The following is a 27,243-nucleotide window of genomic DNA, read 5'->3' as shown; positions in this document are numbered from 1 at the left end:
ATGTTGCAGATTTCGTGTTAATTTAAATTTGGCATGCTTTTTTCGTTGCTTCTGCAGCAGCGTTCTGGTCAGTTTCATGTACCATACAGGGTCAGTTTCGTCTGTTACTAATTTACTTGGTATAAGTTATCAGTTACCATGAATAGCATTCCTGTGGGCTAAAGCCACATCTTATGTACGCTTACATAGTTGGGCAGGAGTGGAGGCCATCTCTTTTGGATGTGTCAAGTGAACGTCTTATGTTTTTTTAACAGGATATATTATTCATTTACTTTTGCTGGATGTGGATGTTCTTAATCAGTCCGGCTACAGTGATCCAGTGATCACTAACCCCTGTATCTATCATGACGTTTCGTATTTGCTTAAGCTTATTTGTTGCTAAGAGTACAATTCAAGTAAGCTCCTGAAGTATGTGTTCAAAGTAGTATTCAGAGAAAGCATTTCGTATAATTTCGGATGATGTTTTATGCCTACCATTGGCTTTGAACATATATTTCTGCCAACGTATGGTGGGTGGATTGAAGGCAGCGAGTACGACAAACATGTGAGTGTTTTACCTATTTGAGATGATACTCAAGTTTTCTTTGAATCTTTCAGCAACTACATCATCTGAACTGAGGGCCAGTAAAATATAAGCTACCTCTGACAGCAACAAACAGACCACCACCAACTGTATTTAATATGTCCTACGTAAACCCCATCAGATCCTTTGCAAAAACTTTGCCTGAAATTATTTCTGGCTTTAGCCAGCTTTTGATCCTACGAAAATTTGAGCTACAGTGCATTCATTCGAGTAGCACTTGAAGGTCTGGTTCCTTCCCAACACAGCTACGACAGTTTACCTTTATAATTCTGATTGTTCCTACTTTACTCTCGTTCTGTGTTTCCCCTGTACTCATGAGACTGAAACCCTTTTGGTACTTTCCCAATACATTCGAAATAAAAAAAACGCCCAGTCCACTTCACACCACCGTTGGTACTGGTGTAGCTGCTTCATGAGAGTAATGAATTAGCACCCAAAATCCCACAACGCTATTGCACAAATCGAGAAATCTCATGTCTGAACCGTTGCAGAGCCGTCTGAACCTTTGATTCAGACCCTCCATGCTGCTCTGTGCCATGGATACTCAATCAGTCCTGTCAGTGATGTTACAGATGTGGAGCTCTGCCTTCATCTCACAAGCAAGACTGTCAGCCCATACCACTTCAGAAAGCAGAAAGAGCACTTGAAAGCAGGGAGAGAATCTCTTCTGATTCAGAGTGGCACACATCATTATCACAGAGATGAGCCACTACTTGCAGTTGCTGGCACCCTGTGCTCTTCATGGCATCTGGGAAGACCCATTCCAGATCTGGGATGACTCCCCTGTATTCACACGGTACTCTCTGGACTTCTTCTCACACATGGCAGCCATTAACTACTATGCGCTTAACACTGAAGCTCTCACCTACCAGTAAACCCATTCTACGTGAATGCCTAGATCTTTAAACCTGAAAGGCTTTCTCAGAAAGAGGATAAGTGACTCCATCTAGCTCACGATCTTTCCTAGCCACAGATAATGCCTGAAACCAGTTGTCACACAGATGAAGGAGGCCTTTTCGGTCAGAGCTCTGCAAAGTCTTTCACTGCCCACCATACCTTGGAATGAACTCCCACCTTGACTATAGGTGAGAGGTGAGCACAGTAGTGCACCGATTGAGGAAAACGCAGGACGTGTAGGTAGTGTCTTGGACACTTATGTCTAACTCCCCGCAGTGATGGCAACTGACAATAGTCTCATGCAGTGTGATCAAGTCCAGAACAGCTTGGAGCTATGAGTGAAAGTTCACCAACTCAGCACACATTACAACACAGTGTTCACAGTACCTATACATACTACTGACAGTGAGACACTGAACTGCACAAACATGCTACAAAAGCACTCGGACATATTTAAATGGGTTACTCACTTCTACTTAGAAGCTCGTAAAATGAACAGGCAAACAATCTACTGGCCTGTTACTGATTGTACAGATATCGTTGTTGTTCTGGTCTTCAGCTCAGAGACTGATTTGATGCAGCTCTCCATGCTGCTCTATCCTGTGCAGGCTTCTTCATCTCTAAGTAACTACTGCAACCTACATCCTTCCGAATCTGCTTAGTGTATTCGTCTCTTGGTCGCACTCTACGATTTTTACACTCCACGCTTTCCGCCAATACCAAACTGGGAACCCTTGATGCCTCAGAACGAGTCCTACCAACTGATTACTTATTTTAGTCAGGTTGTACCACAAATCCCTCTTCTCCCCAATTCTCTTCAGTACCAACCTCATTAGTTACGTGATCTACCCACACAATCTTCAGCATTCTTCTGTAGTAGCACCACATTTCGAAAGCCCTATTCTCTTCTTGTCTAAACTATTTCACTTTTATACATGGCTTCACTCCATACAAATACTTTCAGAAAAGACTTCCTAATACTTAAATCTATACTCGATGTTAACAGATTTCTCTTCTTCCGAAACGCTTTCCTTCCCATTGCCAGTATAAATTTTACATACTCTCTACTTCGACCATCATCAGTTAATTTGCTACCAAAATAGCAAAACTCATTTACTACTTGAAGTGTCTCTTCTCCTAAACTAATTCCCTCAGCATCACCTGATTTAATTTTATCCTCTTTTTACTCTTGTTGAAGTGTGGAGTGCTCATACAGATGTAGATGTAGATTTGGTGAGGCTATGTTAGCCGTCGTTGTAATGTAAATTTCAGACTATGAAATCACTAGTTAATTATTCTCAGTTGCTGTCAATTCATCGAAATATTGATGAAAACTGTAATCACCAGCGGACATCGTGATGGAGGTAGATGAGCTGTTATGGGCAACGCAGTGTTGTTTGGAAACCTGGCACACGCATCAGGTGGCATGGGTGGACCCATTTAAGCAATGGTTGCCTTTTAGACGACTGTAAGCAGTGCACTTCAACGTTTACACAGAGTTCAGGCACCACAGACCATGCCTTTCAGGGGTTGAGGTATTTTCCATGCATGTCTCTACAATGTTTCTGACGCCCTGCGTCCCATAGATTGACTCAAATGGCGAATTCGTTTCGTCTGACAGATTTATGTTCTTCACTTTTTATTGAGCCACCATCGGTGTGTGAAATGCTGGTGCCATCGCTATAGATTAGAGATGTTGGCCAGCACAGATACTAAAATGACAGTGTAAGGCTTTTACATGTGTGATGCCACAATTGCTTTTCCCTTTCTTTTCTTTTCCCCTTTTTATAGTCTTCAGCTTGAGCCACCATGGACCTGGCATTTATGCAATGCTGCGCCTACAGAAAGAGAAGCAACAGATGCAGTCGTTAATCAGCCAGAATGCAGGCTTGCTTGACACCCTTGCCTCGCTGGCAAGAGGCCAGGCGACTGTTGGGCAGTTTTCTTCTCTGCCTCCTCCCCACCCATCACCCCCTGCGCGCCGGCCTCTGATGCTATTAGCTGGCCATGATGAGTTCAAATGGTTCAGATGGCTCTGAGCACTATGGGACTAAACTTCTGAGGTCATTAGTCCCCTAGAACGTAGAACAAGTTAAAGCTAACTAACCTGAGGACATCACACACATCCACGCCCGAGGCAGGATTCGAACCTGCGACAGTAGCGGTCTCGCGGTTCCAGACAGCAGCGCCTAGAACCGCACGGCCACTTGGGCCGGCCCATGGTGAGTCTACAGAAAGGTGTGAGAACAGTTCTTGCTACATTGCCACGTAACACATACCACTGAGCCCATGAAACAACCATTTGACGAGCTTTGGTAGTTGCTCACACAGTATTTTGGATGTGTGGTGGGCACATAGCTGTAGTTTAACCAGCATCGTCAGGTCCCAGGACAGTTTTATGTGGCCTGGATCTCTGAATTGCAGGGTCTCTCCCGCAAGTGTCGTTTCGAGTGCCCCAAATGTGCTACCTACTATGCAGTCTCGATAATAATTTGGGACATGATTATCCAGTTAGGTCCTAAGTTCATAGGTTCCAACTGGGATCATGACCATGTGTGACCCTTGTTTAGACCACTTTTCCCAGATTGCTGAATTGCATGAGCTTACGGCGGCAGCAAAGGATGTCCTCTCTGATAAGTGGAATGTGGCTCAATTATGTGTGCAAAGTAAACAGCTTCCGTTGCCTCATGGGGTAGCTCTGGCGGCCTTGCCTGCGGCCATGTGTGGGGTGTGCCACTGAATCAGCCATTTGGCAACTTTTTCAATAGCTCATGCATCAGTTTATAGACTCTGTGCTCACACCCTGCATGTGTCACCTCAGCTATGCTGCTCACGTTGCTAGTCGATGGGCGATTGGTCAAACTCCAAATCAATATGGGAGCGATGATCTGCCTAATTAATTAGTATACATATAGGCTTTTGGGTTCCTGGAGTTCAACGACGCTACGCCAGGTTGTGTCTTAGAGTAAACAGTGCATTCTTTTGTGGGGGATATTCTTGAGCTCTGCGTGTTATAAGAATGTGGAACTACAATGTACATTGTTACTGGCCAATTCACCATTTGCACAAAATGTTTTTGGGCCTGATATTTTTCTGTTTTCGGATTCTAGACGACTGGTGAAATTCATTTAGTATCTCAGTCCATTCCCTTCCATGATTTGGTCTCCTTAGAGTAGTCATACAGCCCATTGTTGGTAAACACCGTGAGCTGAGGTGAAAATTTCAAGACATGTATCTCTTAAACACTCAACAGAACCTAAAATATGTGGCCTCTGCTCCCATTCACTTCATCATGTGTGACTAGGTAAAGGCCGACGTGCAGCATTGGCAGAATCAGGGCACTGTCTCTCCTATTTCGTCGAGTCAATGGGCAGCTCCTCTGTCAATGATTCAGAAGCCCGATGGCACTGTGCACCTTTGTGGCAATTTTAAACTGACTGTCAACTTGTAATCAGTCACGGATTCGTATTCTGTTGCGTGGCAGGCAGAATTGTTGGCGAAATTGGTGGAGGGGCCAGTATGTGTCAGAGATCGATTTCAAATATTCAAATGGCTCTAAGCACTGTGGGACTTAACATCTGAGGTCATAAGTCCCCTAGACTTAGAACTACTTAAACCTAACCAACCTAAGGACACCACACACATCCATGCCCAAGGCAGGATTCGAACCTGCAACTGTAGAAGCCGCGCGGTTCCAGACTAAAGCGCCTAGAACCGGTTGGCCACAGCAGCCGGCACAGATCGATTTGTCTGATGCTCACCTGCATTTGTCATTTGACACAATTTATCAAATTTTCCTGATCCTCATCATTCCATGTGGGCTGTACCAGTTTGATTGCTTGCCTTTTGGAACCTTGTCTGCACTGGGCATTGATTCAGGACATTCCCTGTTGCATCACTGAAAATGATGGCATATCAGCAACTGGCCCAACCAGAGCGGAGCAGAGCATTTATGGAGGAGGAGATTAGTGTTTAACGTCCCATCGACTAAGAGGTGGAGCACAAGCTCGGAGTACAGAAGGATGGGGGAGGAAATCGCCCGTGCCCTTTCAATGGAACCATCCCAGCATTTGCCTGAAGTGATTAGGGAAATCACGGAAAACCTAAATCAGGATGGCCGGACGCGGGCTTGAAATGTCATCCTCCCGAATGCAAGTCCAGTATGCTGCCCACTGCGCCACCTCACTCGTTAAGGAGAATTTACAGCACTTTCAGTAGGTTTTCCAATTACTGCTGGAGAATGGCCTTCATTATGAGTAAGATTTCATGTTACGTGCAGTTCATTCTCAAGGCCATGCACATCTGCTAGCCTCTTCACTGGTTTCACCTGATGGGCGTTAAGTTTGGTATGCGGATTGCCACTGGGCTTATCAGTCTTTCAAGCGGTGTTTGCTCCCCGCCTGACTTTCTTCACGCTGGGTAAATCGTTAACCTGGCCTGTGACACATCCCAGTATGGCACTGGTGCCCTCCTATTCCACTGGAGCCCAGATGGGACAAAATAGCTAATCACATATACATCAAACACACTTCCACTACCTACTGTAATTATTCACAGGTGGAAAAGGAGGCGCAAGATATTATGTATTTTCGGGGATAAAAAGTTTCATATTTTCGTGTTTGCGACAAGATTCCTCCCCATAACTGGCTTCAAGCCATTAGTTTATATACTTGGCCGTACTACCAAGCTACTGGAGAAAGCTGCCCACTGGTTGCAGAATTGGGCTCTTTTTCTCAGTATCTATTGCTATGAGATTCGCTATCACTCCACTGCCCACCATCATGCCAATGCTGTCGCATTCGTGCAGTTACCAGTGAGGCTTCATCTGTAGTTGGATCAGTAGGAAGCTATCGTGTTGGTTTTGGGTAATGCTTTGCAGTACGCATTTGCTGCTGGCAGCACTTGCAATTGTGACTGATACTGCTTCTGACTTACATTTTCGGAAAACTGAGATGACCATCTAGTTGGGCTGGTGGGAGTGCATCTCTTTGGTGGCTGGTCAGGTGTGGTGTATGTTTTTCCTCCTCTGTGATCAGCTCAACATTGTCACCGTATACTCATGATTGTCACAGAGGACCAATGCCTTTAAGTGGTTCTTCTCTGGTGCTAAATCCTCACATACTCCAGTTGCTGCCTGTGTCACTCAGGGATATGATGAAGGTGTTGGCTTAACACCAAGTCTACTGGATAGCGGTAAATGGTAACACTGAGCATTTAATGGGGGCTTGCAGGGCCTGTGCACAGAAGCAGACTGCACCACTGCACCACTTCTGCCTTGGCCCTTGCGACAAGATATTTAGCAGTTTCACTGACCCACTTTTTGGGCGGAATGTGTTTGTTGGTAGCCAATGAATTTTCCAGTTTCTCGTATATAGCCAAACTGTCCTCCTTATTGACGACTGACACTGTTTGTACAGTCAGTTATTTTTCCATTGAGGAATCTCCTAGATCCTCATGTTCAATGATGGTAGGCAGTTTGTGTCATGGGAATTTCAGGATTTTTGCATTCCCAGTGTTATCCAGCATCTGACTGCTCTTTCGTTCTGCGCTGGAGTTCAGAGCCACGGATTTGACATTTTCGGCCCTACATGATCTTTTCGGGTCGGAGGAATTTAGTATCCCTGCCAGTGGATATAGCGATGGCGGCAGATGAGCTGGTATGGGTAACACAGCTGAGTAGTTTCGAACCTACCTTGGAGGGAGCACACATCACATGATAGTCAGACCCGCTAATGGAAGTGTTTCCTTACTGGTGACAGTAAGTAGAGTGGGCCAGTGCCTTCTGAGCATTAAACCACCCCAGACCTCGCCCTGCACTTCAGGCTCTGCTTCCTGAAATTGACTTGCATGACAAATTCGTTTCCTCACATTGGGTTCTGCTCCCTGCTTGTCACTGTTAGGCCGTGAAGCACCCCCACTGACAGTGTGGAGTAATGATGTTCTCCATCTGTGCAGATAGTAAAAAAATAAAAAAAATTAGAAAAGATGCAGAGATGCATTACCGCCAGTCCTGTCATTTGGCATGAATGAAACCTACAAGTCGGAGTTCATAGTCACATGTTTTCTTTGATTGTAGGATTATTGCTGGAAGTGTAACTTCCTCACAGATTTTTCAAAATAAATCCCAGTCATCACACTTGCAGCATGTTGTCATCTGACTAAATACGAGTAGAACCAAGAGTTTTAAATAGGCCTGACCGGGACTGGAAATACAATCAAAGGTGGACAATACGACTATGTCAGACTCAAGTCTTGCATTATATTTCCTTGGATCGAAGTCATGCATGCTTGTTTCAGAATTTTCGTCTGATCCAACTGGGTGACAATTATAAATGTATATCCCTAAATTACTTACCATAGATTATTTAAATCAATTACAGCATATTTACAGGCTACAATATGGTTAGGTATTTCACCTCACCCTGCCATATGAGTTCCTGTACATAAGAATCTTTTATCTTATGCACAGGTAGCAACAAGCTTTTCGGTTTGGTGTGGGATATTTGGAAGAAGATTTGGAAGTGAAGTTGTAGGCATCCTAAATGTGTAACATTTCGTCGTCAGATTTATTTTGGCATGTTGAGCTCTTTAATATATCCACGTTGCATCTTGCTTGTGCCTCTACATCTAACATAATAACCACAAGAGCAAAGTAGGTTGCTGTAAAACATTTGACAACTATCCTATGTCATCATCTCTCTCCATTAATGTTGCAAGTGTCTTTTCCCACAGTATGTGCATTCTACTATTCGTTTCACTGACTGTGGAGAGATATAAATATCATTAAAATTCTCTCAGTGACTTTCGCCCTTAACAGCTGTATTCTTGTATAGAAAGCAGTTATGAGTCAACAAGCAAGGTACCTCTTCAGACGTCAATGTGTCATTTGTCTGTAGGTACTTATTTTAGTTGAAAAGTCAAAACCGTTCGCAACACTGTTTATGTTACCTATCACATTATAAGAAGGAACATACCGAAGGCAATGATAGTTTGTTATGACTCCATAGTTTAACATTTTTTCAAGCTTTTCAGCTAAGTACCGGCTGTAGTGTTAATGTATGTTTGAGTTTTCATTGTGTGTAGAAATGTGACATTTCTAAATTTTATTCATGAAGTGTAAATATTCCATGATATTGCTATTATTGAAACCATTTGCACTTCATCAGACGTATTTATCGATAACAACATAGCCTCAATGCGATATAGATTTCATGTCATCATATGTTACTGTCATTGCAGGCTGCTGACAGATGCTGTTTTCGTCATGAAATAACTGCTGGTTATATCCATTTAGAGATTATACGACATGAGATGCATTAATGGTTTGTAGTAATAACATATCTAAGAGGTCCAGCTGGAGGTAAAGTTTAGGTTTATGATTACTTTCAACTGTAATCACGCTCGTAGTAGATATTGTTTCAGTTCTGGCTCATCTTATCATATTTTCACTTGCTGCTCGCTTGGTTAATGGTGGATAACATGTTATTTTAAAAGTACTCATATTTGCAGATATCGTCTCTCTCTCCAGGAGCGTACATGCTGATCATGCTGATTTGAAACTTCCTGTCACGCTAAAATTGTGCCCCACCAGGATTCAAACTGGGAAGCTTGGCTTTTCTCAGGAAAATTCCCTTCTTACTTAGCCACCTAGGCATTCCCTTCTCATTTAGCCATCTAGGCATGATTTATAACCCATGCCTGTAGTTTAACTTCTGCCAGTATTACATGTCCTAATTACCAACTACACAAACGTTCTCCTGCATAGCTTGTAGGACTAGCATCTCTAGCAGAAAGGATACTGCAGAGAAATGGATTACCCACAGCCTAGAGGACTAAATTACTGTTTCGAGATTATTCTTTTACTCAGCATCAGTGTGTGCACTAGTTTGGCACTTGCTGAGAGATTAGAACTGAAAGCTGAACTGGGACTCCAGCCTGCAACTTTTCCCTTTCATTGGCACTCTGCCAACAGAGCTATCCAGGCAACACTTCACAGTTGTAACACTGAGATAATTTGCCTGTGTTAGGCAGTAGCTCACGTGCCTGCGAAAGGCAAAAGGTCAGGGTTCGAGTTTGGTTCAGGCACAAAGCTTTATCTCCGAGGAGGATTCAGATCAGTGTCACTCCGCAGCCGAATATAAATTCATTCTGAAAACAATGCCCTAGGCTGCGGCTAAACCATTTCTTCACAGCAGCCTTTGTTCCAGGGCTGCTAGTCCCACAAGTTATACGGGAGAGCTTCGAGCAAGTTTGAATACTAGGTGAGAGCTATCAGTGGATAAAAAGGTGTCAGGGCGAGTCATAAATTCTGCCTGGATAGCTTAACCAGTAAAACATTTGTGCATGAACGACAAAGGTTCCAGGTTTAAGTCTCAGTTCCAAACACAGTTTTAATGTGCTAAGACGTTCCAAAAAAAGATGAGATTTGATAATCCCTTAGTTCATCTAAATAGGTTATAAATCAGTGTAGTGTTTGCTGCGAGGACTGTTAATTGTTTTATTAGTGCTGCTGATATGTTTTACATCCTTCCTTTACATAGTATGATTCACTGATGGCCTACCAATTTTGATCGTAATATTATGTGTAAGAATTTTCTCTGCGTTGGAGCACTAATGTCATAACATTTATGTCTGCTTAGCTTTCTGTCTGTCTGTCTGTCTCTCTCTCTCTCAGACACACACACACACACACACACACACACACACACACACTCTCTATCACTCACTACTGCGACCGTGTGCGCTCTCTCCTAGGGCGGGTGTGCGTACATTTGTGTAGGCTGGCTGTGAGAGCCGGTTCAGGAAGTGTCATATGAACTCCACCATCTGCGTAGCGTGCTAATACCCCAGCTACGTTTGTGTAATAACTGAACATATTTGTTGTGTCAACGACTCGTTTTCTTTTCACAGGCAGGCACCTAGCAGACATGGAATTTCAAGTGTGGGATTTTGGAGAGCCGAAAAACAATGATCGTGGTGTCCCCGAGAACTGCCTGGCGCTGTCGGACAGAGGATTCTATAAGTATGTGCGCTGCGACCTGGAACTGCCGTTCATCTGCGAGATTGCACCCGTGAGGTGAGTCGGCGTCCGCTGAGGGCGCGACTCTTTCCCTACCGCAAACGGAAAATAGGGTTATGAGAAGCGTCGACTGCCTCAGTCTTCAGTAAATCAGAGAAAACGAGTGAAGGACCGAACAGTCAGCGCAATTATAATGTGAATAAATATTTGTCAACAAGCCGTGGCAACTGTCACTTTGTTCTTAACCACTTTATGAATGAACTACGCCATTTTGTTTTGGCCTTCTGGCACTTGTTACTGTTTTATGCGCTATATAATCCCCCCCCCCCTCGCCCCATGAACCATGGACCTTGCCGTTGGTGGGGAGGCTTACGTGCCTCAACGATACAGATAGCCGTACCATAGGTGCAACGGAGGGTATCTGTTGAGAGGCCAGACGAACGTGTGGTTCCTGAAGAGGGGCAGTAGTTGCACGTGCAACAGTCTGGATGATTGACTGATCTGGCCCTGTAACACTAACTAAAACGGCCTTGCTGTTGTGGTACTGCGAACGGCTGAATGCAAGGGGAAACTACAGCCGTAATTTTTCCCGAGGGCAAGCAGCTTTACTGTATGATTAAATGATGATGGCGTCCTCTTGGGTAAATTATTCCGGAGGTAAAATAGTCCCCCATTCGGATCTCCGGGCGGGGACTACTCAAGAGGATGTCGTTATCAGAAGAAAGAAAACTGGCGTTCTACGAGTCGGAGCGTGGAATGTCAGATCCTTTAATCGGGCAGGTAGGTTAGAAAATTTAAAAAGGGAAATGGATAGCGGGAATTAGTGAAGTTCGGTGGCAGGAGGAACAAGACTTTTGCTCAGGTGAATACAGGGTTATAAATACAAAATGCAATGCAGGAGTAGGTTTAATAATGAATAAAAAAAAGGAGTGTGGGTAAGCTATTACAAACAGCATAGTGAACGCATTATTGTGGCCAAGACAGACACGAAGCCCAAACCTACTACAGTAGTACAAATTTAAATGCCTACTAGTTCTGCAGAGGATGAAGAAATTGATGAAATGTATGATGAGATAAAAGAAATTATTCAGGTAGTGAAGGGAGACGAAAATTTAATAATCACGGGTGACTGGAATTCGACAGTAGGAAAAGGAAGAGAAGGAAACGTAGTAGGTGAATATGGATTGTGGCTAAGAAATGAAAGAGGAAGCCACCTGGTAGAATTTTGCACAGAGCATAACTTCACCATAGCTAACACTTGGTTCAAGAATCATGAAAGAAGGTTATATACATGGAAGAACCCTGGAGATACTAGAAGGTTACAGACAGATTACATAATGGAAAGATTCAGGAACCAGCTGTTAAATTGTAAGACATTTCCAGGGGCAGATGTGGACTCTGACCACAACCTATTGGTTATGAGCTGTAGATTGAAACTGAAGAAACTGCAAAAAGGTGGGAATTTAAGGAGATGGGACCACCATAAACTGTCTAAACCAGAGGTTGTACAGAGTTTCAGGGAGAGCATAAGGGAACAATTGACAGGAATGGGGGAAAGAAATACAGCAGAAGAAGAATGAGTCGCTTGGAGGAATGAAATAGTGAAGGCAGCAGAGGATCAAGTAGGTAAAAAGATGAGGGCTAGTAGAAATCCTTGGGTAACAGAAGAGATACTGAATTTAATCGATGAAAGGAGAAAATACAAAAATGCAGTAAGTGAAGCAGGCAAAAAGGAATTCAAACGTCTCAAAAATGAGATCGACAGGAAGTGCAAAATGGCAAAGCAGAGAAGTAGAGGCTTATCTCACGAGGGGGAAGATAGATACTGCCTACAGGAAAATTAAAGAGACCTTTGGAGAAAAGAGAACCACTAGCATGAATATCAAGAGTTCAGATGGAAACCCAGTTCTAAGCAAAGAAGGGAAAGCAGAAAGGTGGAAGGAGTATATAGAGGGGCTACATAGGGGCGATGTTCTTGAGGACAGTATAATGGAAATGGAAGAGGAGGTAGATGAAGATGAAATGGGTGATACGATACTGCGTGAAGAGTTTGACAGAGCACTGAAAGACCTAAGTCGAAACAAGGCCCCGGGAGTAGACAACATTCCATTAGAACTACTGACAGCCTTGGGAGAGCTAGTCCTAACAAAACTCTACCATCTGATGAGCAAGATGTATGAGACAGGCGAAATTGCCTCAGACTTCAAGAAGAATATTATAACTCCAATCCCAAAGAAAGCAGGTGTTGAAAGATGTGAAAATTATCGAACTATCAGTTTAATAAGTCACGGCTGTAAAATACTAACACGAATTCTTTACAGACGAATGGAAAAACTGGTTGAAGCTGACTTCGGGGAAGATCAGTTTGGATTACGTAGAAATGTTGGAACACGTGAGGCCATACTGACCCTACGACTTATCTTAGAAGAAAGATTAAGGAAAGGCAAACCTACGTTTCTAGCATTTGTAGACTCAGAGAAAGCTTTTGACAATGTTGACTGGAATACTCTCTCTCAAATTCTGAAGATGGCAGGAGTAAAATACAGGGAGAGAAAGGCTATTTACAATTTGTACAGAAACCAGATGGCAGTTATAAGAGTCGATGGACATGCAAGGGAAGCAGTGGTTGGGAAGGGAGTGAGACAGGGTTGTAGTCTCTCCCCGATGCTATTCAATCTGTATATTGAGCAAGCAGTAAAGGAAACAAAAGAAAAGTTCGGAGTAGGTATTAAAATCCATGGAGAAGAAATAAAAACTTTGAGGTTCGCCGATGACATTGTAATTCTGTCAGAGACAGCAAAGGACTTGGAAGAGCAGTTGAACGGAATGGACAGTGTCTTGAAAGGTGGGTTTAAGATGAACATCAACAAAAGCAAAACGAGGATAATGGAATGTAGTCGAATTAAGTCTGGTGATGCTGAGGGAATTAGTTTAGGAAATGAGACGCTTAAAGTAGTAAAGGAGTTTTGCTATTTGGGGAGCAAAATAACTGATGACGGTCGAAGTAGAGAGGATATAAAATGGAGACCGCCAATGGCAAGGAAAACGTTTGTGAAGAAGAGAAATTTGCTAACGTCGGGTATAGATTTAAGTGTCTGAATGTACTTGTATGGAGTGTAGTCATGTATGGAAGTGAAACGTGGACGATAAATAGTTTAGAAAAGAAGAGAATAGAAGCTTTCGAAATGTGGTGCTACGGAAGAATGCTGAAGATTAGATGGGTAGATCACATAACTACTGATGCGGTATTGAATAGAATTGGGGAGAAGAGGAGTTTGTGGCACAACTTGACTAGAAGATGGATCGGTTGGTAGGACATGTTCTGAGGCTTCAAGGGATCACCAAATTAGTACTGGAGGGGAGCGTGGAGGCTAAAAATTGTAGAGGGAGACCAAGAGATGAATACACTAAGCAGATTCAGAAGGATGTAGGTTGCAGTAGGTACTGGGAGATGAAGAAACTTGCACAGGATAGAGTAGCATGGAGAGCTGCATCAAACCAGTCTCAGGACTGAAGACCACAACAACAACAACATAATTTTTTCTGATCATTCTATACATAATACTGAGCAACACCTGATGCTCCCATTTATGATTTCTGTGCTACAGAACATCTGGAAAAGGCGTGTTGCTATAACATGTATGGTGTACTTTCAAAGCAGTTTGCCACAATATCGACTGCGTGGCGTAGCGGCTCTCAAAAGCCTCAATAAATTGTGCTTACTGTTTGAACAGTGGGAACAGCGCCAGCTTTATGGGCCAGTACGAACTTGTACTGAAACAGAATCCTATATATAAAAGAAAATGACGGCTGTGAGTGACCCACATTTTGGCCTATAATTTTACCTGAATTTGTTGTTAAGCAGTTAAGCTCATCATTACATTGGGAGAATCATGTGGCGAGTGCCTAGTGTTATATTAGAATTTGCTTCTGAGAATGTGTAACCTACAACTGCATTTAAAATGCATAACCATTCTGTGTCAATCTGTAGTCCAGAAGAACTCGAATGCCTGTGCTTTAGGAGCTAAAAACATGACAGTTCTTGCTGCATCTAGTTTGTGTATTTATATTTGAGTATTCAATTTGTAAAGAAGCACTTCATTTTTTAACACTTTCCTTAAACAGTTTCCTGTTACCATTCATTGGTTTAGGATTACTTTCAGCAACAGTTATAAATGTTCTGTTCATGTTTCGTACTTCCAGTAAGAGGGTAAGAGGAATTCAACACTTTAATGGTGAGCAAGGGGCTGATTGGTGGAAAGAGACCAGCGAAGGCCGTTACCAGGCTGAGAACCTTCTGATAATGTGATAGAAAATGAAACAGGGTTCGCTGTGGAAGAAACAGTAGACCCGTTATTAGAGTCAGAATTAAACACAGCTTTGGAATATCTAATAAAATCGTTGGGTAAAAGGCAATGACAGTTGGATAACAGACGCTATGAGTCTGGAGGTGCACCATCTGATGTTTGGAAAAAAATCATCCACACAATGACGACGATATAAAGGGTATGTAAGAGCGACTACACTCAATCAACTTACACTCCTGGAAATTGAAATAAAACACCGTGAATTCATTGCCCCAGGAAGGGGAAACTTTATTGACACATTCCTGGGGTCAGATACATCACATGATCACACTGACAGAACCACAGGCACATAGACACAGGCAACAGAGCATGCACAATGTCGGCACTAGTACAGTGTATATCCACCTTTCGCAGCAATGCAGGCTGCTATTCTCCCATGGAGACGATCGTAGAGATGCTGGATGTAGTCCTGTGGAAAGGCTTGCCATGCCATTCCCACCTGGCGCCTCAGTTGGACAAGCGTTCGTGCTGGACGTGCAGACCGCGTGAGACGACGCTTCATCCAGTCCCAAACATGCTCAATGGGGGACAGATCCGGAGATCTTGCTGGCCAGGGTAGTTGACTTACACCTTCTAGAGCACGTTGGGTGGCACGGGATACATGCGGACGTGCATTGTCCTGTTGGAACAGCATGTTCCCTTGCCGGTCTAGGAATGGTAGAACGATGGGTTCGATGACGGTTTGGATGTACCGTGCACTATTCAGTGTCCCCTCGACGATCACCAGTGGTGTACGGCCAGTGTAGGAGATCGCTCCCCACACCATGATGCCGGGTGTTGGCCCTGTGTGCCTCGGTCGTATGCAGTCCTGATTGTGGCGCTCACCTGCACGGCGCCAAACGCGCATACGACCATCATTGGCACCAAGGCAGAAGCGACTCTCATCGCTGAAGACGACACGTCTCCATTCGTCCCTCCATTCACGCCTGTCGCGACACCACTGGAGGCGGGCTGCACGATGTTGAGCGTGAGCGGAAGACGGCCTAACGGTGTGCGGGACCGTAGCCCAGCTTCATGGAGACGGTTGCGAATGGTCCTCGCCGATACCCCAGGAGCAACAGTGTCCCTAATTTGCTGGGAAGTGGCGGTGCGGTCCCCTACGGCACTGCGTAGGATCCTACGGTCTTGGCGTGCATCCGTGCGTCGCTGCGGTCCGGTCCCAGGTCGACGGGCACGTGCACCTTCCGCCGACCACTGGCGACAACATCGATGTACTGTGGAGACCTCACGCCCCACGTGTTGAGCAATTCGGCGGTACGTCCACCCGGCCTCACGCATGCCCACTATACGCCCTCGCTCAAAGTCCGTCAACTGCACATACGGTTCACGTCCACGCTGTCGCGGCATGCTACCAGTGTTAAAGACTGCGATGGAGCTCCGTATGCCACGGCAAACTGGCTGACACTGACGGCGGCGGTGCACAAATTCTGCGCAGCTAGCGCCATTCGACGGCCAACACCGCGGTTCCTGGTGTGTCCGCTGTGCCGTGCGTGTGATCATTGCTTGTACAGCCCTCTCGCAGTGTCCGGAGCAAGTATGGTGGGTCTGACACACCGGTGTCAATGTGTTCTTTTTTCCATTTCCAGGAGTGTAAATGCTCAAACCATCAAGATGCTAATAAGAATAATGTGGACTAGAATGGATAAGAAAATTGAGGGTCTGTTACACGAATGTGTTGGGATTTAAGAAAGATAAGCTGAACAAGAAGGCAGTTCTGACAATGTGTTTCGTAATGAAGGCAAGACCTACGAAACAGGTTTTGTTGGCCTAGAAAAAGGCTTACATGATGCAAAACGGTGCAAGATGCTTGAAATTTTCAGTATAATAGGTGTAAGCTTTAGGGAGAAACGGATAATACGCGGTACAAGAACCAAGAGAGAAAAATAATAATTGAATACCAAGAACGAAGTGCTCAAATTAGAAAGGATAAAAGACAGAGATGTAGTCTTTTGTCCCTTGCTATTCAAACTGCAGTTCGTATAAGCAATAGAAATCCAAATGAGTGCAATTAAGCCTAAGGGTGAATGGGTATCATGGATAACGTTGTTATTCTCGGTGGAAGTTTACAAAAACTGTAGGACCTGTTAAATGGAGGTAAGGCTAATGAGCATCTCTCCCCATGGACCATTTAAGTGATTAATAAGAGAAATTATGTGTACAGATACATATAAATGTCTTCAAACAGACAGAAAAACTTCTCTTAAGGTATATCATAGAAAACACTTTAGTGATTCAGTAAGTGAACACGTATGTACAGTAATCCAAGAATACCATTTAAAAAGGCCATAACCAAGTTTTAGCAAAAGATAAATAAGTAAATAAATAAATGGCGAGAAAGGTCACTCCATGAAAACATGTAAATGACAAATAGTTGAACAACAGATCTAGTAAGCTGTAAGTAGCCCTGAGACAGGGAATGAATTTCTTTTACTTTCAGCTGACAAATGGCTAGCAAACGAACACATAAGTAACCTTCAGGGCATAGTAACACTTAGTAGTTCTATACCCTTTTGCGTTTTACACCACGTGAAACTCAAATGTGCCAGTTAGTTACTATCGACTGGCTATATTTTCAAAAGTCCAGACGACAAGTCGATATGACACGTGCCGTTCATATACAACCGACCAACATGTGGCCATCATAATGGGGCTCGACAGTATGCCCAACCAGAGAACTTGACTCAACAAAGCCTCAAACATCAAAATTTCAAACAGCAATTTTCGTATCTTGAGTGAAGGCAGCCCAAGGGTATGTGGCGGCGGTGCATTCCATGAAGCCATAATACAATGAGCACACACTGGGTCCATGTGCAAGACAGTCAAAGCGTGTCAAACCGGAAGAAAACTGGAACAAAGTAAAGGGGGCGTCTAAATTCCCCTATCATTCTCATTTAATACAACCCCACGACCACAGAACTTGTGCAGATCAACAGACACTTCAGATGATCCTCTTCAAAAACTAGGCTAAGGCTAAACATAGTCACACTTAAAACAAAGTACAGGATTACCCAGTCATCGAATCCACTACTGAACGTGGGAAACTGAATTGCAATAACAAGTGTCTCTGGTTGTTACACGTTACCCTGGCCCCTTCCAAGGCAACACCACAAGATATTAAGTCACGCAACACAAATCAGGCAGTTTATTGAATCAGAAAGTTCCTTTGCAGAATCAAATTTTCACTCTGTAGCAGAGTGTGCACTGATATGAGACTCCCTGGCAGATTAAAACTCTGTTCTGAATCGAGATTCGAACTTTCGTGGGCAAGCGCTCTACCAACTGAGCTACCCAAGCACGACTCACGACCCGTCCTCACAGCTTTAATTCTGCCAGTACCTCGCCTCCTTCCTTCCAAAGTTCACAGAAGCTCTTCTGCGCAGGAAGTTTGGAAGGTAGGAGACGATGTAATGGCAGAATTAAAGCTGTGAGGATGGGACGTGAGTCGTGCTTGGGTAGCTCAGTCGGTAGACCACTTGCCCGTGAAAGGCAAAGGTCCCGTGTTCGAGTCTCGGTCTGGCACACACTTTTAATGTGCTAGGAACTTTCAGAAAGCTCCTTGCATAACATGACTTCTACCGAGAAGAACCAACAGCAAATTCAAATATCCAAGGCCACTCAAATGTGTCATCGTTAGATGACCCCCCCCCCCCCTCACCTGCCCATAACTATTAAACAGACAAAACATTTAAAAGGCCACCAATCATACCATGGCATGTCAAGTTCGGCCTAAAGGCGCATACTGCTTGTGGGCCCTGCGCGTCTCACCCTCCGGTCCGGCTCCATAACACTACCTACACCTAGGAACCACTGTCGCTCCGAACCGCCCACCGCGGCTAAACCACGACCCCTGCTGCCACAAGCTTCGATCCGCGAGAAGTGGCATACGCCAGGCGAGCGCGACGGGAATTCAAAGACGGAGCCCGTGGTTCATGTTGAAACATGTATGTACCTTTCCTTTGTTCTTTACTCTCTGGCAGTTGTTGTTTGGTATACTAAGCGACTGGTAAAAGGAACTCAGGAGAAGCAGTGCGTAAACTGATTAGTTCAGTGACCAAGCATTCATATGGCGAATCCACTATTGTCTTTGCAGTGTGTGCTCTGTTATCTGTGTGTGAACGCGTCCTCAGTGACAGTGTCTGCATCAGGCTGCCCCCTGGCCTCTGTGTGGACTCGCCTCACCAGGCAGTGTCTCTCTCTGTGCAGTACCCGAGCCAACGCCGTGCCGCCGACGACTGCGTGCCCTTCTCCCCCACCCGACGACGCTGCCGTCTCTCTCCTCCGGTGAGTTCCGTCACTACACACGCTCATTTTCCACATTCACAGTGCGTCCTATGAGGACTCTAACCAAGTGTTAAGGTCAAACATTGAATGTCTCTTTATTGGATACCTATGTATGTATGTACCCTGTAAGTATGCTCAACATCTCATATACTATTACATGAATATTTTTAAAGAAAAGCATGTGTGTTCAACTCTCCAAAACTACTATATCGATTACAACCAAAACTGATACACATCTAACTTCCTATCTGGAAAGAAGTCCTGTGGTGGTGACTGTTGTGACTTGGCAAGACAGCCAAGTCACTATGAGAGGAAGCCGAAAGGCACGCGCTTAAGCTCACGCAGGCTGGCGCGAGGTCTGGAACAGTTAAGGCAATTAATAGTAGCAAATAAAGTACGTAGTGGATGTAATACTTAACTTTAATCCACAATTGTAGAACATCTCTCTTGACTGTACATAATTTCCATTTCAATATTAACTGGTAATGGCGCCTTGCTAGGTCGTAGCAAATGACGTAGCTGAAGGCTATCGTCTCGGCAAATGAGAGCGTATTTGTCAGTGAACCATTGCTATTAACGTCGGCTGTACAACTGGGGCGAGGGCTAGGAAGTCTCTCTAGACCTGCCGTGTGGTGGCGCTCGGTCTGCAATCACTGACAGTGGCGACACGCGGGTCCGACGTATACTAACGGACCGCGGCCGATTTAAAGGCTACCACCTAGCAAGTGTGGTGTCTGGCGGTGACACCACATTCCTCCCCCGCAAATCGGCGAACGGTTGTGTTATAAGGCTGCCGCCTGCCGTGGGGAGGACCCCATGTTGACGTGTGCGACGAGGTGGGGAGCCTAACAATAGGCGAGGCTGTGCCACCCGCACCCTGCCATTCGGTCCGAGGGGAGCTAGGAAACGCCTGAAAACCTAGTCCAGGGTGCACGCCAACATGCAGTGTATGCGCCCGTAAAGAGACAGGAGGGGCCGAAGATTCGACCTCCATCGGGGCGGAGCAGCCGACGGGCGAAGACGACATCTGGTCCGGAGCGGGCAAGAGTTCCATCTCGGAGGACAGCTGGTCACGGGAAGCGATCGGCGGCGCGTGACCCAGGGAGGCGCCCGGCGCCTGCAGCGACGCGTCCACTGCGGGCGGCGCCGGCGGGAGGACCGGTGGCGGCGGCGGCGGCGGCGGCGCGTCGCCACGGGGCAAAATGGAAGGCAGCGTCGGTAACACCCGGGGATGAGGCGAGCCAGTAGATGGGTCCCCAGGGCGCTGACCGGACGGCACCGTCGCTGAAAGCAGACGGGGAGCGGCAGAACCCAGGCGACGACAGAGGCGCAGCTGATTGAGATGCCGACGCACCTCACCAGAGGACCCCAAAACCAAATACATAGCGCGGCCGAGGCAGCGAAGAATGCGCCCTGCGAGCCAACGCCGTGAACCTCGATAGTTGCGATAGTATACAACGTCGCCTGGAGCAAAAGCAGGCGTCAGCCACTGCACAGGAACCTGAGGCGGCGGATGCAGCAAAGACATCAAGGTTCGATGAGGACGACCGTGGAGCAACTCAACCGGCGAGCTATCATCTCGGGGCTGAGAGCGATACGAAGACAAAATGAGCAATAACGCGTCCTCCCGAGAATGCGACTCTTTCAATTTCAACGTCTGGGACTTGAAAGTCCGGACCAATCGTTCAGCGGCACCGTTTGAATGAGGCGAAAACGGCGCAGATGTCAGATGTTGAATACCATTGGCCTGGCAGAATGACTGAAATTCTGCGGACATGAATTGTGGGCCATTGTCGGTAACAATAGTCTGTGGAAGACCTTCAATACAAAAGATAGCGGATAACGTTTGGATGGTGGCAGATGACGTCGTGGAAGACATCCGGACAACAAAAGGAAAATTACTGAATGAATCTACCACAACCAACCATCGAGCATTCCAGAATGGACCAGCAAAATCTATGTGTAAGCGTTGCCAAGGGGAAGTGGCTTTTGGCCATGCAAAGAATTTCCGCGGCGGTGCGGATTGTTGTTCGGCATACGCCATGCAAGAAGAGCACATAGTCGTAATCGCAGCATCGATTCCGAACCAAGTACAGTGCTGACGAGCAAGTTGTTTCGTTCACACTATACCCCAATGTCCTTGGTGGAGAAGCCGTAAGACAGAGGACTGTAACGAACGTGGGACCACGACCCGGGACTGATCATTATCAGAACGCAACAGGAAAACACCACGTCGAACAAAAAGTCTCTCCTTGTGAGGAAAAAATCGGCGAACCAACGGATCCTCGATCCGTGACTTTGACAAGGGCCATTGCGTGGCAACAAAACGCAAAACTGTAGCAAGGACAGAGTTGCTACGTCGCGTCGGGGAAACAATTTCACTATCACTCGGTACGTCTGGACGCCTACACAGGACAATAAGAAAGGCTGCCGCTCGTTACCTTGAATTCCGTAGGCGGCGAGATGGAATCCAAATTGGCGGGACCACTCCGTCCAGCTTTCCAGTGCCGCATCAAAAGGACGAAAAGGTGGTGCAACTGCGTGTTGTGGCTGCGGGAGCGGTGGAGCGGCGGCTGCCGCATCGTTTTGCATTGCACGTTGACCCTGGACGAGCTGTCCAAGGGCATCCAATAAGGCCTGCGTCTGCTGATTCTGCAAGCGATAAAATTCGGACAGTACATCTGGAGATTGTGGCGAAGCCATGACAAGGAAATTAGGGCAATACGAACGCTAAATCCTCGTAGCCAAAAATGTTGTGACTTGGCAAGACAGCCAAGTCACTATGAGAGGAAGTCGAAAGGCACGCGCTTAAGCTCACGCAGGCTGGCGCGAGGTCTGGAACAGTTGAGGCAATTAATAGTAGCAAATAAAGTACGTAGTGGATGTAATTCTTAACTTTAATCCACAATTGTAGAACATCTCTCTTGACTGTACATAATTTCCATTTCAATATTAACTGGTAATGGCGCCTTGCTAGGCCGTAGCAAATGACGTAGCTGAAGGCTATGCTAACTATCGTCTCGGCAAATGAGAGCGTATTTGTCAGTGAACCATTGCTATTAACGTCGGCTGTACAACTGGGGCGAGTGCTAGGAAGTCTCTCTAGACCTGCCGTGTGGTGGCGTTCGGTCTGCAATCACTGACAGTGGCGACACGCGGGTCCGACGTATACTAACGGACCGCGGCCGATTTAAAGGCTACCACCTAGCAAGTGTGGTGTCTGGCGGTGACACCACAGTGACAACCACCAATCTCTCAAAGCGGTAGATGCACAGAGTAAAAAGGAGCTTGGGGCACCACACTTAAATATTCTGACTGTAGCCATTAGTATTTGAAAATGAGAGCACTTAGCAATCTGTAACCAACCACCCCTCTCCTCCCCTACAAAAATCTGGTACCACGCGCCGCGGAATTTGAATCCTCGCGAGACGTCATGGATGTCGAAGACCCCTAGAGGTCTCTGCACCATCGCGCCGTAAACTGTGGCGGCGCGCGCCTCCTGGCCCGCATTTAGCGTGAGGGCGCCACAGTGGAACACGTGGTTGCAGCGGCCAATAGCGGTGTCCCTGACAGAGTACTTAAGCCCCTGCCTCTCGCCCAGCCAGCGACTCGTACACGCTCAGTGAACATTCGCGCGCCGGAGATCATCGCCATCTGTGTGTCGTGTGTGTGCCTCGATTTTGTGTTTAGTGTTCTGTGACCGTCACGCATCAACTGTTCACGTGTGCCGTCGCCGTCATCCGTGTTCTGTGCGCCATGTCACCAAGTGTTTCCTGTTTTTTCGGGTCCAGCGTGACCGGCTTCATGTTTATTGTTTTTTAAATCTCCTTTTTTTGCCCGCCGTTTTTACTGTAGTGTCTGTGTCACCCGTATGTCTTGTTATTGTTCCACTTAAGGCTGAAGAGCAGCGTACTATGCTGCTGACAGCCCGCCTGTATCAGGTGATGAAAATAACAATAAAGGAAAAAAAAAAAAAAAAGCCCAGCCAGCCAGTCTAACATTCCGTACGTCTCAGGACATGTCGCCTCGCCTTGGACAGCATATTTACTTTCGTGTTTTGTTTACGAGTGGACGTGGTTGACTAGTTAGGTTTTTTTGACTGTGTTGTCTCGTTCTTATTGTTGTCGTAAGGTCCTTCATTGGTCGTGTCCGTTCGCTCCGTTGTGTTGTTATTCGCAGGCCGCTGAGCGGGTGCCGCCGCATTTTCCGTTACTTCAACCCCGCGACTGTTCCGGTCGCCGTTACACCAAAAAAAGAGGAAAAAGCTTCAGCGCTTTCTACTCTTTGGCTGTTCAAGCAGTAAAACTGCTGTTTTAAGAATTACATTTTTGACGTATTACTTCTTTACTACTAACTCTATTCGTACAGCTTTTTGCAGACGATATCCAAATGTAACATTGAATGTGTCTGAAAAATGATATCATTGTTAAACTCACAGTTAAGGAGATATGACAAACATTTGGATGGGTTAAAATGTGCCGCATCAGACGTAAAATTTTAATTTATAACTTATAAACTACCAACTCTACTCGCAACAAATTTTTGCAGGAAGTATCCACATATACCAATGAATGTACCTTAAAAATTTTCACTGTGCAACACGTATTTAAGGAGATATGATGTCACAAACACTGTGACAGCTGAGAAACTAGATTTTCTTAAAAAGGAGTTCAATTTACCCTGAGCATACTCTTCCATTGTTTGATAATGATAGCACTTCCCCACTTCCAAAAAACTTTAAACATACACTTTGAGACAAAACAAAATTACATACCATGAAGCGGTTGTTCAAATTGGTCATGAAATTGTAAACTTTGGAGGCCTATGGATGAATGTGTGATGCTGCAGTCCAGTTTCACTTTGAACCTGGTAAGGATATTAAGCACCTGCCCAGTTAGCATCGCGATCTAACGTGCTGCTTCCCAGGCGGGAAGGCGTTCTGGTCCCCAACATGAATCCGCCCAGAAGATTAGTGTCGAGGTCCTGTGTGCCAGCCAGCCTGTGGACGATTTTGAAGGCGGTTTTCCATTTAACTTGGCGCATGCGGGCTGGTTCCCCTTGTTCCACCTCAGTTACACTGTGTCGGTGATAGCTGCACAAAAACCGTTTCCACGTACACATACACCATAATTATTATACCACGCAAACATTTGGGGTTACACTCGTCTGGTGTGAGACATTCCAGGGGGTCCACTGGGGGCCGAACCTCACAATAGCCCTGGATTCGGTGTAGGGCGGCGGTGGGGTGGTTGGACTGCTGTGGCCTGTTGTGGAGCTGTGAACCACTGAGAGTTACAGCAGGATAAAGTCTCTCCATTGGTTTTAGGTCCCCAGTATAATAATACATACTATACTAAGCAAGGCACATGTAGAACCCAAGACATAAAGTTTCGCAAATTTTGTTCTGTATACTCAGCTGGAGAGTAATTATGCCTCATAGGCGCGTGGACCTCATTTGAGGGAGAATGTGTAGTTAAACTCAAATAAGCCAGTTGGAATGCTCATCAAATGGCTAAGAATTGGAACAGGAGCGATGCCACTATTCGGCGCTGTTGGTAGGAACCATGGCCAAACACAGTGTCAAGAAGGAAGCGCACGACCAGAGAGTCAACAGAACGTGAGGACTGAGCAATCGTGTGAGAGAGTCTCGAATTCATCATGATCATTGATGCAACATGCAACTGGTGCTTCAGTGACCACAAGTACCATTAACAGGTGCCCCACAGAAATGGGGATGAGCTCACAGCGCCCCTTGTGCCGCCTACCATCGACCTCTGTACGCCAACAAGCCCATTTCCATTGGTGTCAGGCACATTCAGCCTGGAATCTCACTGCCTTCAGTGACTAGTTGCACGTCGAACTGAGACCCGGTGACCATCAAAGATGTGTCTGGAGATGCCACAGACAGTAGTGGGATACCAACCTGACTGTTGCCATCATATGCCCCTGATGACCAGGGGTAATGGTCTGGGGTGCCAAAGTCTTTTCATAGCATGACCCCTTTGATTGCAATTCATGGCACCCCTAGAGTACAGGGATACGTCGACGATATTCTATCCTCCGTTTTATTCCCTTTGTGGCAAGCCATCTTCAGCTTACGTTCCAACAAGATAATGCCCAGTTTCACACGGTGAGACTTTCTGATGCTTGTCATCGTGCTTGCCAAACCCTACCTTGGCCAGGAAGGCCGCCAGATCTCTCCTCAATTGCGAACTTTAGGAACATTATGGGCAGGGCATTCCAATCAGCTCAGGATTTTGACGATCTAATGAGCCAGTTGGATAGAATCTGGCACTATATCGCACAGAAGGGCATTCAAAATTTTTGTCAGTCAATGCCAAGCCGAGTTACTGCTTCCATAAGGCCAAATGTGACCTATTCAATTCGTGCTCTTTCTCTTGAACAAATCATTCCATTTCCTTAAATTATTACAATTTTTTTGTCTGTATATGTACATCACATCTACAGAATTCCATCCCATTGAGGTAATTTCTTTGTGGTGTGTCATTTTTGTGTCCTAGAGTGTAATTTCAAATGTTTTAGAAACGTTTTAACGCATAAATGCTTAATGTCAGTTATTTAAGTCATCCATTCACTCATAGTTTGAAACCGTTTTACGCATGGGTAGTTCAATTCTTTAAGGAATTGGGTGTTGCTTACTTACTACAACGAGATTTTCAGTCTATAGTGGAGTGTTTGTTGATATGACACTTTCTGACAGATTAAAACTGTCTGCTGGACCGAGACTTAACCTCTGCTGTCTGTGACAAGCGCTCTACCAAGTGAGCTACCCACGCACGAGTCTCGACTCGTCCTCACAGCTTTCTTCCAGGAGCTGAAATCCTGTAAGTTTCACAGGAGAACTTGTGTGATGTCTGGAAGGTAGGAAAGGAGGTATTGGCAGAAATAAAGCTTTTAGAACGAATTGTGACTAGCACCTGGGTAGCTCAGTTGGTAGTATACTTCAGTTTGAAAGATAAAGGTACTGAATTCAAGTTTGGTCCGAAACACAGTTTTAATCTGCCAGGAGGTTTTTTTTTACAATGTGAAAATAAATACCGTGCAGGTAAAAGCCATCATCCTCCCATAGGGGCTGGGGGTTGTAACTGGTGTTGGAGACAGATGGGGAATGAGATGGACAGAGAAAGGTGAGGTGAGGAAATGTGCAGACTGAGGAGGCAGTTGGAGATGAACAGAGTGGGGAAGGTGGAAGATGTGGGTAGAGAGGGGAAGAAGAAGCAGATTCACAGTGAGGTGACAGAGGAAGAGAAGGACTAATATAAGAGTGGAGTAAATAAATACCTGGTCAGCACCATGGTTTTAAGCTTGGTTTTTGATAAAGTAGAGGTTATAGTTTTCAGGAAATGTTACTCCCTTTATAAAATTTGATATTGACTAGGTGTGTATCAAGGTGATTCTCTGCATCATTCTCTGAGTTCACTGTTCGAATAACATTTACTTCAGAATAGAAATAATTCGGTCAGGGCAGTTACATGGAAAATATGGTATAAAACTAAATTCTTTCCCAATGACATTGATTATATTGGTATGTTTGATACAATTTCTGCTTTCAGTGACTGTTTCCGATCTTTCAAATAAATCCTATAAGAAATAGGTGTGATGGGACACTGATACAATGCAACTCCAAGAAACAATGATTGTATACAAATAAATAATTGTGGTATTAATGTACAGTCATCAAAAAGAAATAACTGAGAAGTAGTAAGTAGGGAAGGAGAAACAAAGTAATATATAGTGATGGAAAATTGACATGGCTTGTTGTTGGGTGCGTGTTAAAATTTTATGTGTATTTTGTATATTTTTCTTCCAATGACGCCTTTAATCACTTACACATGTAGTGATAATTGAAAATATGTGCCACACTGTGATACAAAACTGAATTTCTTTCTTATTACAAGCAGTCGGCTTAACCATTAGTGTACTTCACCACATGAACAAGTCTGGCTGAAATTTCCATTGTAGCTTGTAGTTCCACCTTTCTTTTCCAAACACTAGAATCGGAATTTTCCCACAGGGTCTGTGAGAATAGCACCACGAAATATGTGGAGGATGGTGGCTTATCCTACTATGGGAGG

The 27,243-nt window shown here is 45.2% G+C and overlaps 1 protein-coding gene across 1 annotated transcript in view; it reads left to right on the top strand.

The window, feature by feature from the left end:
- Positions 1 to 27,243, top strand: part of LOC126419146 (uncharacterized) — a 163,966-nt gene that overhangs the window by 121,487 nt on the left and 15,236 nt on the right. Inside the window, exons 6-7 of the mRNA XM_050086256.1 lie at positions 10,391 to 10,556; positions 19,070 to 19,147. Of these exons, the coding sequence (XP_049942213.1) occupies positions 10,391 to 10,556; positions 19,070 to 19,147 (244 nt within the window). The remainder of the gene's footprint in view (positions 1 to 10,390; positions 10,557 to 19,069; positions 19,148 to 27,243) is intronic.

This window comes from Schistocerca serialis, chromosome 9, assembly GCF_023864345.2.
Source record: "Schistocerca serialis cubense isolate TAMUIC-IGC-003099 chromosome 9, iqSchSeri2.2, whole genome shotgun sequence".
Lineage (NCBI taxonomy): Eukaryota > Metazoa > Arthropoda > Insecta > Orthoptera > Acrididae > Schistocerca > Schistocerca serialis.
The sequence above is the reverse complement of the archived record's forward strand: the minus strand, read 5'-3'. Positions and strand labels throughout refer to the sequence as shown.